This window comes from Danio rerio, chromosome 17 (genome assembly GCF_052040795.2).
Source record: "Danio rerio strain M-AB ecotype USA chromosome 17, GRCz13ab, whole genome shotgun sequence".
In the NCBI taxonomy this organism is placed as follows: domain Eukaryota; kingdom Metazoa; phylum Chordata; class Actinopteri; order Cypriniformes; family Danionidae; genus Danio; species Danio rerio.
The window spans coordinates 1,350,226-1,362,500 of NC_141037.1; the positions used below are offsets into that span (position 1 = coordinate 1,350,226).

The window sequence follows — 12,275 nt, forward strand, 5'->3', positions numbered from 1 at the left end:
GCACTACATTGACGTATTTCCGTTCGAAAAATGTGGAAGTGCGTAAAAGGTCTATTGAACATCACTCTGGGAAATTTGCTTGCCTTGCCATGATGACACTGTGTTACAACCCCTGGGCAGTCTAGGGAAGTGGGGTTGCACACTTGATCAAGGATTTTGTTCAAACAAACACTCAAAGAAAATTGTACTCAAAGTAATGACCACATACAAGAATTGCTGTGCAAATAAAGTGATTTATTACAAGTGGTGATAAGTGAAACAGTGAGTGAGCTATTTACAATATTTACAATTCACAACCAAAACAAAACATAAATGAGAAAGACTGGCTATGGGTGGCGCTAAAGCAAAAAAACAATCAAAACCAAACAGTCTTACTAGTATCAAATCCCCGCTAATCTAGTCTAATAAACAATAATGTGGAAATAAATCTCCAAGACGTCTTACCTAATCTACACTAACTATATACTTAACCAAAAATACACGGGTTGGCGCTCACCCCCTTCCCTAGTGTATCTCTAGACCACAGGTGTCAAACTCGGTTACCAAAGGGCTGCAGCTCTGCACAGTTTAGTTCCAACCCTAATTAAACACACCTGATCAAACTAATTGAGTCCTTCAGGCTTGTTGGAAACCTACAGGTAAGTGTGTTGGAGCTGGGTTGGAACTAAACTGTGCAGGGCTTCGGCCCTCCAGGAATTGAGTTTGACACCCCTGCCCTAGACAGTTGAACTCCTATGTGTTGAAATGTACGTCACGTGACCTACTTATCTACCAGTCTTTCTACCAAACCTCTGTAGGGAAACATGAGGAAAGGGAATGAATGATTACACGGGTAAGATCAGGGGTCCGTTCTTCGTACGTGGATTACTCAGTTAGCTGGATTTGGATATTGACGATTTGACACGATTCAGGATCGTTTCGTTCTTCAAAGCTGATCTGAGAGTTGTTGTCATAGCAACAGTTCTGCTGGGTCAAACCTGATCGGGAGCAGGTTCAATTCATATAAACAGGATTAGATCGGCTCAGTTCAAGCAAAGATAATAGAGAAAGTACCGAATTCTGATATTTTCTTACAGTAGTAGTTATATACACTTGGGAAAATGGTACATATTTTTAACTATATATATTTACATTTACATTTACATTTAGTCATTTAGCAGACGCTTTTATCCAAAGCGACTTATATATATATAAGGTTATATATATATATATAAAGTTATAGTCATTAATAAATTAAATAAAATTATACATATTAATAAAACATGCAATCTGCACCCTCGAAATGAAAGTACAAAGACTGCCACCTGGTGGTGCAAAGAGAAAACTTATTGATATGAACTTTTTAGATCGCTTTAGTACAAATTGTGTATAATAGAAATGCAGAATATGTGAGCAATAATACATTTATGCAGTCATGAACATGTTTTGACAGTTAATATGTCAGTGATTTGATGCTTCACAAAAGTTGCAGACGCCTTTACCAATATCAAAATGCTTTTGAAAACAACCAGTTATTCCATACACCGATTAAAAAACAGCTACTATAATAAAGAAAATCTTCTCTAAATGTAGAACTAAATACACTGATATGCACTGAAATACATGATGAATACTCTCGACACATGAAAGTGTAAAGCCTGCAGCTCACAACAAATGTGGAAGGTTATTGCGTGTCATATTAAACAAGCCGTTTACTGCTAATTTGATGTAATTTTGCTCACATGGATAATTGAATATTAATCAGATGATGTCATCACGCTGCTGTGCCGACAGCCAATCGCTGCATTGCTGATCATGATTTCGAGGATGGATAGATCTGTCCTTCACAACACATGCAGCGATCTCAGATCAGTTCATCCAGACATTCTAATCTGATTCGCCAACTTGTTTGAAGAACCAAATTAGCGAGAGATCAGTTATCAAGATTAACAGATCCAAGATCTGCCAAATCATCTAAGATCATTTAAGCGCGGTACAAAGAACAGACCCCAGACAGTGACTAAACCAAAATAACAACACAGTGTAAATAAAGGATAAGACAGACAATATATCACAACAAAACTGAACAAAATGGTGATACAAACACAGGTTCAATCAAGCGAGCAAAAAGCACAGAAACCAGTAAAAAGGTGAGCCAACAAAGACTAACAAACTGCTGGCAGACAAAAAATATATAGTGAGCTGGAGTAATCTAATTGGCTGAAACTGGAACAGAGTTGTCACAGAGGAACCAATCAGCATAAAGCAGTGTCAGGATTGGTTGCATCAAGTGGATGTGAACCAGCCAATCAGGAACAGCAGTAAGCAAAAACAAAGAAGTGAAATGGAGTGATAAAAAGAAAAACACAATGAGACACATAATAAAACAAACATAAATAACCAATACATGCTGGCACGAAACACACCGAATAATATTAGACTAGATATTCTTCAAGACACTAGTATTCGGCTTAAAGTGACATGTAAAGGCTTAACTAGGGTAATTAGGGTAAAGTTAGGGTAATTAGGCAAGTCATTGTATAACAGTGGTTTGTTCTGGAGACAATCCAACACTAATATTGCTCAAGGGGGCGAATAATATTGACCTTAAAATGGCTTAAATCAAATAAAAACTGCTTTTATTCTAATCCAAATAAAACAAACAAGACTTTCTCCAGAAGAACAAACATTAGAGGAAATACTGTGAATATTTATTTTTTTCCAAAAAATATTTGAAAAAAAGGTATTGCATAAAATCTGATCGTCATTCTAATTCTGACAGTAAATGTAAATAAATGCATGCTGTAATTGCAGATTCAGGGAGTGGAGAGCGAGCTGAACTCTCTGCTGAAGCTCCAGCATCCTCATCTGGTGCATTATCAGGCCATGAGCATCAGTGAGAGCGAGGACAGCCTGACGGTGCATCTGCTGGCTGAACACGTGTCCGGCTGCAGTCTGGCTGAGCGGGTGTCCAGCGGGTGTGCGGTGCCGGTGGATGAGCTGCGGCGACACACACAACAGCTGCTCAGCGCTCTACATTACCTGCACACTAACTCAGGTCACACGAATACGCTTCATTTATTTATTTATTGATTAGGGCTGCACGATGCATTGCAACATTTTTGTTGATGTGATGATAGTGTATGCAATATACGTATTGCAGGTGTGCATGATAAATGACATGTATTCTTTTTTTTTTTATTAGAATATGCAAAAATCATGCAAATACAAGAAAACATCAACAGATAACAAATACAAAGCAACAAAACAAAAACAAAACAAAAACATCAACAATATAGTCAGGTACTGGTATGTGCGTGAGTGTGTGCGTGTGAGTGTGTGTATGCATGTAAAGGTAACTTGGTGGACAGGTCAGAGTACATACATTAGGAACAATAACAGTCAATAAATGAAGCAAGTGTCACAGATATAGATAAAACATATAGAAAGAAACCAGTCAGAGGTAGGGAGTAACAACAATGCTTATTAATGTATGATAGTAAATATGAGAGTAAAAAGAGAGAAAGGACAACAGTAATAACTGACAACAATAATAATAAATCACAAGTGCTACACCAACTACTACTACAGAAAGTTACTTATATTACAACTACTACTGCTTCTACTACAGCCACAACCACGACTACTACTATTAAAGTGTCTACTAATACTGATACTACTACAACGACTACCACTACTGATAGTACTATTGCTACAACTAATACAACAATGTCTACTGCGACTACTACTACTACTACTACAATCACTTCTACTACATCTACATCAACAACATCTACTACTGATATTACTACACCAACAACGACTACTACTACTACTACTACTGTAACGACCACACCATTACTACTTCTGCTACTACTATACCAATGACATCTACTACTACATGAACTACAACCTCTATAATCTCCGTAACAATTATTATTATATATAATGTGTATTCTACACATTTACATTTAGCAACGCTTTTGTCAAAGCAATTTACAAGTAAGGGGGCATTCAGTGATTCAACAAGATGAGGCAATACACAACAAGTGTTGATTATACAGAGGAGCTGTTAGTGTTTAGAGAATTAAGTGCTGGAGTAAGGAGGAGTGTTTTTATATAGAGTGGGAAATGTGTTTTTACAAAAACAGCCCACTGACCTGGCAAAATGGTTGTTTTTTGAGATGGGGAGCGATTGTTAGCAAGTGTCTGGTCCAAATGTGCGAAACAAGTGCAAGTGTTGATTAAAGTGTCAGAGAAATGAAGTGTGTTTACTAAGGGTGTCACGATCCTCCAAATCCTCAATTCGATTACATTTTCGATTCTGAAGTCACGATTCGATTCGATTTTCGATTATGAATAATTAATTAATTAATGACCAATTGATTATTTGTAGCCTACCGTTTAAACTACCTGACCTGGATGGTCTTTGTTTTACCCATAAACAAATCATACAGTAAATGAATAAAGGCAAGATACACACATAATTACCACCTGTCAATCACTTTTCTGCGGGACTCGTGAATAGGCAGTGATCTGTGTCGTTATAATGGCGTCGGTAAAAAAGACGCACAACCAACAGGAACCAGCCAACAGTATCTGAGGTGTTCGCTAAAATGACTAAGTACAAGTGAGTGAAAGATTGAAGCAGTCCTCTGACTGCCTGGACCTGCTGTCTCGAGCGCATGGCTGTGTGTGCGTCTGCGTCTGTGTGGTCACGTGATGTGCATTTTCAGAGGTAGAGAGGAAGGAGGGCTGCTCAGAAATGCTACACGCCACTGTGGATGTCAAATCGTTGTCGTTCTAAAATGCCATTTAAAAACAAAGACAGTGTAAACAGGGTCTGAGTGTGTACTTTTCACCAGCGGATTTGCAACGGGGGCGGGCGGAGGATCGCGATGCCGGTGTTGTCTATCGGACGAACCGTACGTAATACGTACATAGCAGAGCTTTCAAAACTGTGGTTTTTTTTGTCGACAACACGAACGTTGTCAACATAACTCACTGGAAATCCAAAATGCTTCCACACCGGCGACTTCATTGAAAGAGGAGAGGGTTTAAGCTCTGTCGACGGGTCTCCTGCTTCTGCAGTTTAACAAGCACTTCAACAAGCCTGTTTTTTTTCCCGCTTGGCAAGCCAAGCTGACGTGACATGGGGGCGTGGCAGCATCAACGATTCTATTTTTTGATTCGATAATCGAAACTGAGCATAAATTTCGATCGATTTCGATTAAAAATCGAAATCGTGACACCCCTAGTGTTTTCTGCATGTGGTTTGTCAAGCCCACTCACCTGTGTAAGGATACCAGGGAATCCTCCATAGTCCGGGTGGTAATGGGAAGATCATTCCACCAGTGAGGAACAGTGAATGAAAAGGTTTTGGAAAGTGACTTATAGGCTCTCTGCAATGATACCACAAAGCTGTGCTCACTTCACAACCCGGCGCTCACTTACCCTGTTTACCTAAATTTGACCAATCATATGGGGCTTAGGGTTGGGCGATCTCGACCGATTTGGCATCGTAAGATGTTTAGTGTGAAACATCGCTATGGATGATGGCATTGTGGTGAAATTAATTATTTATGAATAATTAATTGATTCATAAAAATTAATTATTTGTAGCCAAGCGTTTTAACTAGCTGACCCGCATGGTCTTTGTTTTACCCATAAACAAATCATACATAAATAAAGATAAGTTACACACAAGTCAACACGTGTAAATTACTTTTACTGCGGGACTCTGGCGTGAATAGGCAGAGTGATCTGTGTCGTTATAATGGCATCCACAAACTTGGTTGATAAAAACAGTGCACAACCAACAGGAACCAACCAACACAAGTAGTGTACTGACGCTGTGACACAATACCTGATAAATTCAAAAGACCGAAGAGTCGTTAAATAAAGACTAGATTTAATAAATATCACGTTTAACAACTATAGTGAGACACCATCTTTAGCCCTGCTGGATAGCTGAACCTGATCTCAGATCAGTTCATCCAGACATTCTAATCTGATTCGCGAACTTGTTTGAAGAACCAAATTAGCGAGAGATCAGTTATCAAGATGAACAGATCCAGGATCTGCCAAATCACCTTAGATCATTTAAGCGCGGTACAAAGAACAGACCCCTGATCAATTCAATTAAAAATGCCCAAAATTAATAAAAAAATAAAACAGACCCTTAACCGTATTTTCCACATAAACAGTGGTGCACAAGCAAAGCTCTTCTCTAGAGACCACTGTTATGCAAATGACATCCATGCATGCATAAATAATAGTGTCAATGTTTCCCACCTGAACAGTGGTGCACAAGCATCTGAGCGCCTCCTGTGTGCTGCTGGACGCTCGCGGGGACGTGCGGCTCTCCGACTACAGCCTGTGCAAGCGTCTGTCGGACGTGTGTAAGGAGGACATCTTCGAGCAGAGTCATGTGCGCTTCAGCGAGGACGCTCTGCCGGCGCGGGCGGGTAAGAAAGGGGACGTGTGGAGCTTCGGGTTGCTGCTGCTGGCGCTCGCCGTGGGCCGAGAGGTCAAGGAGTATCCGCTGACGGTTCCCGACACGCTGCCTGCAGACCTTAGAGACTTCCTTAACAGGTCAGGAGTCAGCCGAAGTCGTAATATAATTCATACATTTAAAAAAGTGAAATACATGTGCATTGCTCTCCTTCATTATTCATCATTCATTCATTGTTTATTAGTCATTTGCTTCAATCATTGAATCTTAAAGGTGGTGGAGTGTGTCAGGATGGTAATGCACCAATCCGACTGGTTTGACGAAGATTAAAGTGAAGTTGAACATCTCCCATGGCCTGCACAGTACCCAGAACTAAACATTATCGAGCACTTTGGGGTGTTTTGGAGGAGCGAGTCGGGAAATGTTTTCATGTAGTGACCTGAACACTATTCTGACAGAAGAACGGCTCAAAATCCCTCAGGCCACTGTGCAGGACTCATTCCCGAGACCAGCTGATGCTGTACTGGCTGCAAAAGAAGGCTCTATGAGGTGCCGTATAGGATTTAAATCAAACTTTGCTTATCAACACATACATAAAACACGTTGATATATACACCTATAAATTACTCGCATTTACACCTATACTACTGGATGTTCAAAACAACATGGATGAAACTTGTGTATATACATATAAACTTGACGCATGAGTACACCCACATACACACGCACATACATATAAACTCGATCCTCACATAAACACTCACATTAACACACGCACATACATATAAACTTGCTGCATGCAAACACACCTATACACACTCGCATATACATATAAACTTGATCTATGCATATATAACCATAAACTCTCACATAAGAATATAAACTTGATGTGTGCATAAACACCCAAATGACACTTGTGCAAACATACAAAATAAAATTCACAAACATATATACAGTTAGTTGTGTATATACATATATGCAAGTGATTTAAGATTATTATTTGTCATGAATCAGGTTATTGCAAACCTTAAGAAACAGAAATAATGTGATTAATAGAGGAATTACATCTGTTGAATTATAAAAATAGATTATGCTAATTCTAAAAAATAAATCAATAAAAAGGTCATGCAAAGGAATGCTCCTGCAAAATTAAAGGTTTATTATGCAATTAAATTATTGGAAATGTTATATTGGTTTAATAAATATAAGGTTGCTTAAGTAATCATTTTGAATAAAATATGTTTGTCTAATATTAGTTTAGGTTTGTTTTATTATTGGTGTCACTATTCGTCAAGGGTTATGATACACACTTATGTCCAGTAGGGGGCAGGAATGCACTTAAGTGGGTTTTCCTGTCACCAATAAACAGGCTAATGCACCAAAATGCTGGATGCCAGCTGCTGTAAAAATATGTTTTTTTTTTTTTTTTTGTCTATGCTGAATAATTAACAATCAAAATGATACCAAAATCTTGCAATTTTGACACCCACATTGTAAAAACATATAAAAAGCATAATAATTATAAAAATGTAAAAAACAAAACAAGAAGACTATAGGCTACATTAACATTTGCAATAGAATAGAGGAGTTTAGTTTGAGTATACATTTATATTTATAGTTCTGGTTGCTTTTTGAACGTCCTTTAAGGGTTCTATCTGTCCATTTATATTTGTGTATGTAACTACCTAATTAAATAAAAAGGTTTTAAATAAAAATATTTCTTATTTTGAATAGTCTATTTATATAGACTAATATTTTATATAACATATGTTCATAATTGAACATATTTAATCCCTCTATTAATCACATTATTTCTATTTCATAAGCTTTGCAATAACCAGATTCATGATAAACGCTTGTGAATTTTATTTATTTATTTTTTGTATGTTTGCGCGAGATGTTATAGGTGTGTTTGCATGCAGTGAGTTTGTGTATGTGCGCGTGTTGTTGAGGGTGTATATGCATAGACCGAGTTTATATGTATATGCGAGTGTGTATAGGTGTGTTTGCATGCTGCAAGTTTATATGTATGTGCGTTTGTTAATGTGAGTGTTTATGTGAGGATCGAGTTTATATGTATGCGCGTGTGTATGTGGGTGTATTCATGCGTCAAGTTTATATGTATATACACAAGTTTCATCCATGTTGTTTTGAACATTCAGTAGTATAGGTGTATATGCGAGTAATTTATAGGTGTATATACACGTGTTTTATGTTTGTGTTGATAAGCAAAGTTTGATTTAAATCCTATACGGCACCTCATAAGGCTCTGCACACCATACCAATGAGTTATTGTGCTCTTAAAGCAGGCCTTTCAGTTTCATTGTCCAACTCATATGTGCATGTGTGTATTGCTTATAGATAGTAAAAATATAACACACACACACACACGTCAAAACTAACTTTTATTTTGGATGCATTACATTTTTGCCCAGCACTGCTCAAGATGCAGTCTTGTATTATTGTCTTGTTATTTTCATACCAGGAGAGTGATGTGGATCTAGCAGTCGATCGTGAACCATACTCCATAATTGACACATGTCATGATTGTTGTGTGTGTTGTTTTTTTGCAGGTGTGTGTGTCTGGATGACGCTGACCGCTGGCACACTCATCAGCTGCTGGATCATCCGTTCCTCAGGCCTCCGTCACCCAAGAGTCTGCCACCCTGCCAGGAGTCCAGTCCAGAGGGTCAGACTGACATATTATACATACCTTTAATAGTAGCACTTAACTTGAAGGGGTGTTCATAAGACTGTAATGAAACCTTTATAATCATGATATGACACATTATGAATGTGAACGAGGTTTTATGCATGCATTAGGTGTCATTAGCTCAGATGCTGTTTTAAATTCAAAGATGGCAACTTGACATACAGATAAAGTCAGATATATTTGTCCTCCTGTGAATGTTTTTTACTTCAATTATTTCCCAAATGATGTTGAACAGATTCAGGAATTGTTCACAGTGTTTCCTCTAATATTTGTTCTTCTGGAGAAAGTCTTATTTGCTTTATTTCGGCTAGAATAAAAGCAGTTTTAATTGTTTTAAACACCATTTTAAGGTCAATATTATTTGCCCCTTCAGCAATATTAGTGTTGGATTGACTCCAGAACAAACCACTGTTATACAATGACTTGCCTAATTACCCTAACTTTACCCTAATTACCCTAGTGAAGCCTTTACATGTCACTTTAAGCTTAATAAAAGTGTCTTGAAGAATATCTAGTCTAATATTAAATACTGTCATTATAGTAAAGAAAATATATCAGTTATTAGAGATGAGTTATTAACACTATTATGATTAGAGATGTGCTGGAAAACATAATTCAGGAGGGCTAATGATTCAGACTATAAACAAATACATCACAACCTGTTTTTGTCTTGGTCTTGTCAACAACATAACTTGTCATAAATCTGTCATAAACATGACTTGTCACAAAGCCATTATATTACATGTCATGAATTTTATTACAGCGTCAATAATATTTTATTGACCTCATTACCACATCGACTATCATTAAATGTCATTAAATATAATAAAATAAAATAAATAAAAACTATTTGAAAGCGTAATGACACTTTTTTTTTAAGACGAATACAGTTTGTTCCACAAAACAAATTAAGAAAAAACATTCATGACGCAGTTAAAATGGCCTTATAACAATCATGTTTATGACAAGTTTTGTCACAAAGACAAAAACAGGTTGTGATGTCAAGTGTCAGGTTTATTTCAAGTTGTCATAACAATGCCATATTTTGGGACTTGTGCATGGATGGATTTGCTCTTCAGTGTTTGGACTGAACTGAACTTCAGCTCTGAAAACTGGACTGACACATTTTCAGTTTACTAGACCTTCTGTGTTCACGATCTACATTGAAGAAGCGCTGGAGAAATAAAGATGAAATGAATTGAATATTTGCATTTAAAATGTCCTAACTGAATGACACTTAATAGCCGTGTTTCCACTATTGCGCAAAAAGCGAGCTTACCAGGGTGAGCCAGGGCCAGTCACGTTTCCACTGTCACTTCCAGCGCCTGATTGGGCCAAAGCGGGGCTTCCTCTGGGCCAGCGGCCGGCCTTTTCAGCCAGCCAAAAAGGGCCAGTTGGGGCTTCGGGGCAGAGTGAAAGGGGAGGCATACTTCGCCCAAGTCTGGTAAAGATGGTGCTCCGCCATTACACTAGTTTTCTGATCGCGCACGAGTACATGCACCAAAATAATAAACAAATAAATAAATAAATAAGGGAAAGAAAACCATATAGCTGGTTAGTTCAAAATATTCCATAAAACACTGTATAGGCTAGGGGATATTCTGCGTATGATCGCCCCTATTTTTCCCTTTTTAAATGTAAGACTGTTGCATACAATAATAAAGTAGTTTTCATTTATTAATTGACGTTTGCTGCGTCCTCCTTGATGTTTCAATAATGCATAATAATCTTTACACCATATTGTATTTAGACAGGAAGCAAAGTTGGAGAGAGAGAGAGAGAGAGAGAGTGGGGGTAGGGAAATGTCCTCGAGCCGGGATTCGAACACGGGACGCCCTGACTTGCTACTGCACCATATGTCGGCGCACTAACCACTAGGCTATTTCACCAAAATTAACAGATAATTTCTGTGGTTTTATATTAAGGATGGTGCGCTGGGTCATCCCTCCATTAATGGTGGTGAGACCTCTCGATGCACGATGCCAACAGTCGGTCGGTGAGTAAACATATAATGAATGAGAACACACAGGCCTGTGCGTATAGACATATGATGTGCTGCTGTGCAGTAATGCGTTATCTGTTTGTGTCGGTTGTCTTCATTTTAATAGTTTGGTGATGACGTGATGGTGTGCTTTATCTGCCTGATTCCCGCTGAAGTGAGCGGGTTGTGTGACGTTTGATTTGGGGGATGTTCTGGGGGCCCGACAGTGGAAACGTGACGATTTCGGCCTCACTGCTCAACCTGCCTGGCGATTAGCACAACCCGGCCCGATAAAAGCCCTGGCTCGCACTGGCCCGACAGTGGAAATGCGGCTTATGACAGTTGTTATAAGAATCCATATAATCTCATTCACATTCATGATGTGTCTTATCGTGATTATAAGGGTTTCATGGCAGTCTTATGAACACCCCTTCGAATCAAGTGTTTAATTACTCATTTTGATTCCCTCATTTGCATTATAGTCTACTCAGCTGTTGTACACTATATAGCGATTAGTGAACATCTTCTTCTGCTGTGTTTCAGACACCGGTGTAGATTTCGCCTCCACCGTGGTGCCGCGCAGCCTGCTCCTCAGTGCCCCCTTCAGTACAGAGGTGCAGAAACAGTTTTCCAGATACTATAATGAGTTCTCGGAGCTGCAGCTGCTGGGAAAAGGAGCCTTCGGGGCTGTTATTAAGGTCAGTCCGCAGTCCTACTCTGAGCTGTGTGTGTGTGTGTGTGTGTGTGTGTGTACGTCAAAGGCAAAGGGAACCTTATTGTCAGTCAGTCTTTCAGGCTCAGTGTTTTGTTGATGTGATTCCTTAGTTCTGTTTTCCTGCCTGTCGTTTCTTTATTAGTTTCATCTGTGTTACACTTCTGTATGCGTTCAGTTCCATTAGTCCTTTAGTATTTATACCCCTTATGCCGAGTTCAGACTGCGTGATTTTAGCCCTGATTTTGACTCGCCGACAGGTTTTGAGAAATTGCAGACAAATGCCTGAAATCACAGGCAAATCGCTGCTCGTGCACGTGAGCGACAATCACACAGTGTGAACGATCAAAGACGCGATCTGAGAGAATCGCAGATGAGTCGCCGATGCCTGCGAGATATTTGGCGTTGATTCAAATCATCCCATGTGAAATGAGTT

General features: G+C 38.8%; 2 protein-coding genes across 6 annotated transcripts in view; one reads left to right on the plus strand and one right to left on the minus strand.

The window, feature by feature from the left end:
* The window catches only part of arhgap11a (Rho GTPase activating protein 11A), a 1,047,489-nt gene that overhangs the window by 66,389 nt on the left and 968,825 nt on the right, over positions 1-12,275 (minus strand). The window lies entirely within an intron of this gene.
* eif2ak4 (eukaryotic translation initiation factor 2 alpha kinase 4) overlaps positions 1-12,275 on the plus strand; it is a 100,080-nt gene that overhangs the window by 22,392 nt on the left and 65,413 nt on the right. For all 5 annotated transcript variants that reach the window (XM_087289776.1, XM_087289777.1, XM_087289773.1 and 2 more), the window contains exons 9-12: positions 2,794-3,037; positions 6,282-6,573; positions 9,007-9,122; positions 11,671-11,825. Coding sequence is in view for 3 of the 5 variants with exons in the window: in XM_087289773.1 (XP_087145899.1) it covers positions 2,794-3,037; positions 6,282-6,573; positions 9,007-9,122; positions 11,671-11,825 (807 nt within the window). In the remaining 2 variants the exon portion in view is untranslated. The remainder of the gene's footprint in view (positions 1-2,793; positions 3,038-6,281; positions 6,574-9,006; positions 9,123-11,670; positions 11,826-12,275) is intronic.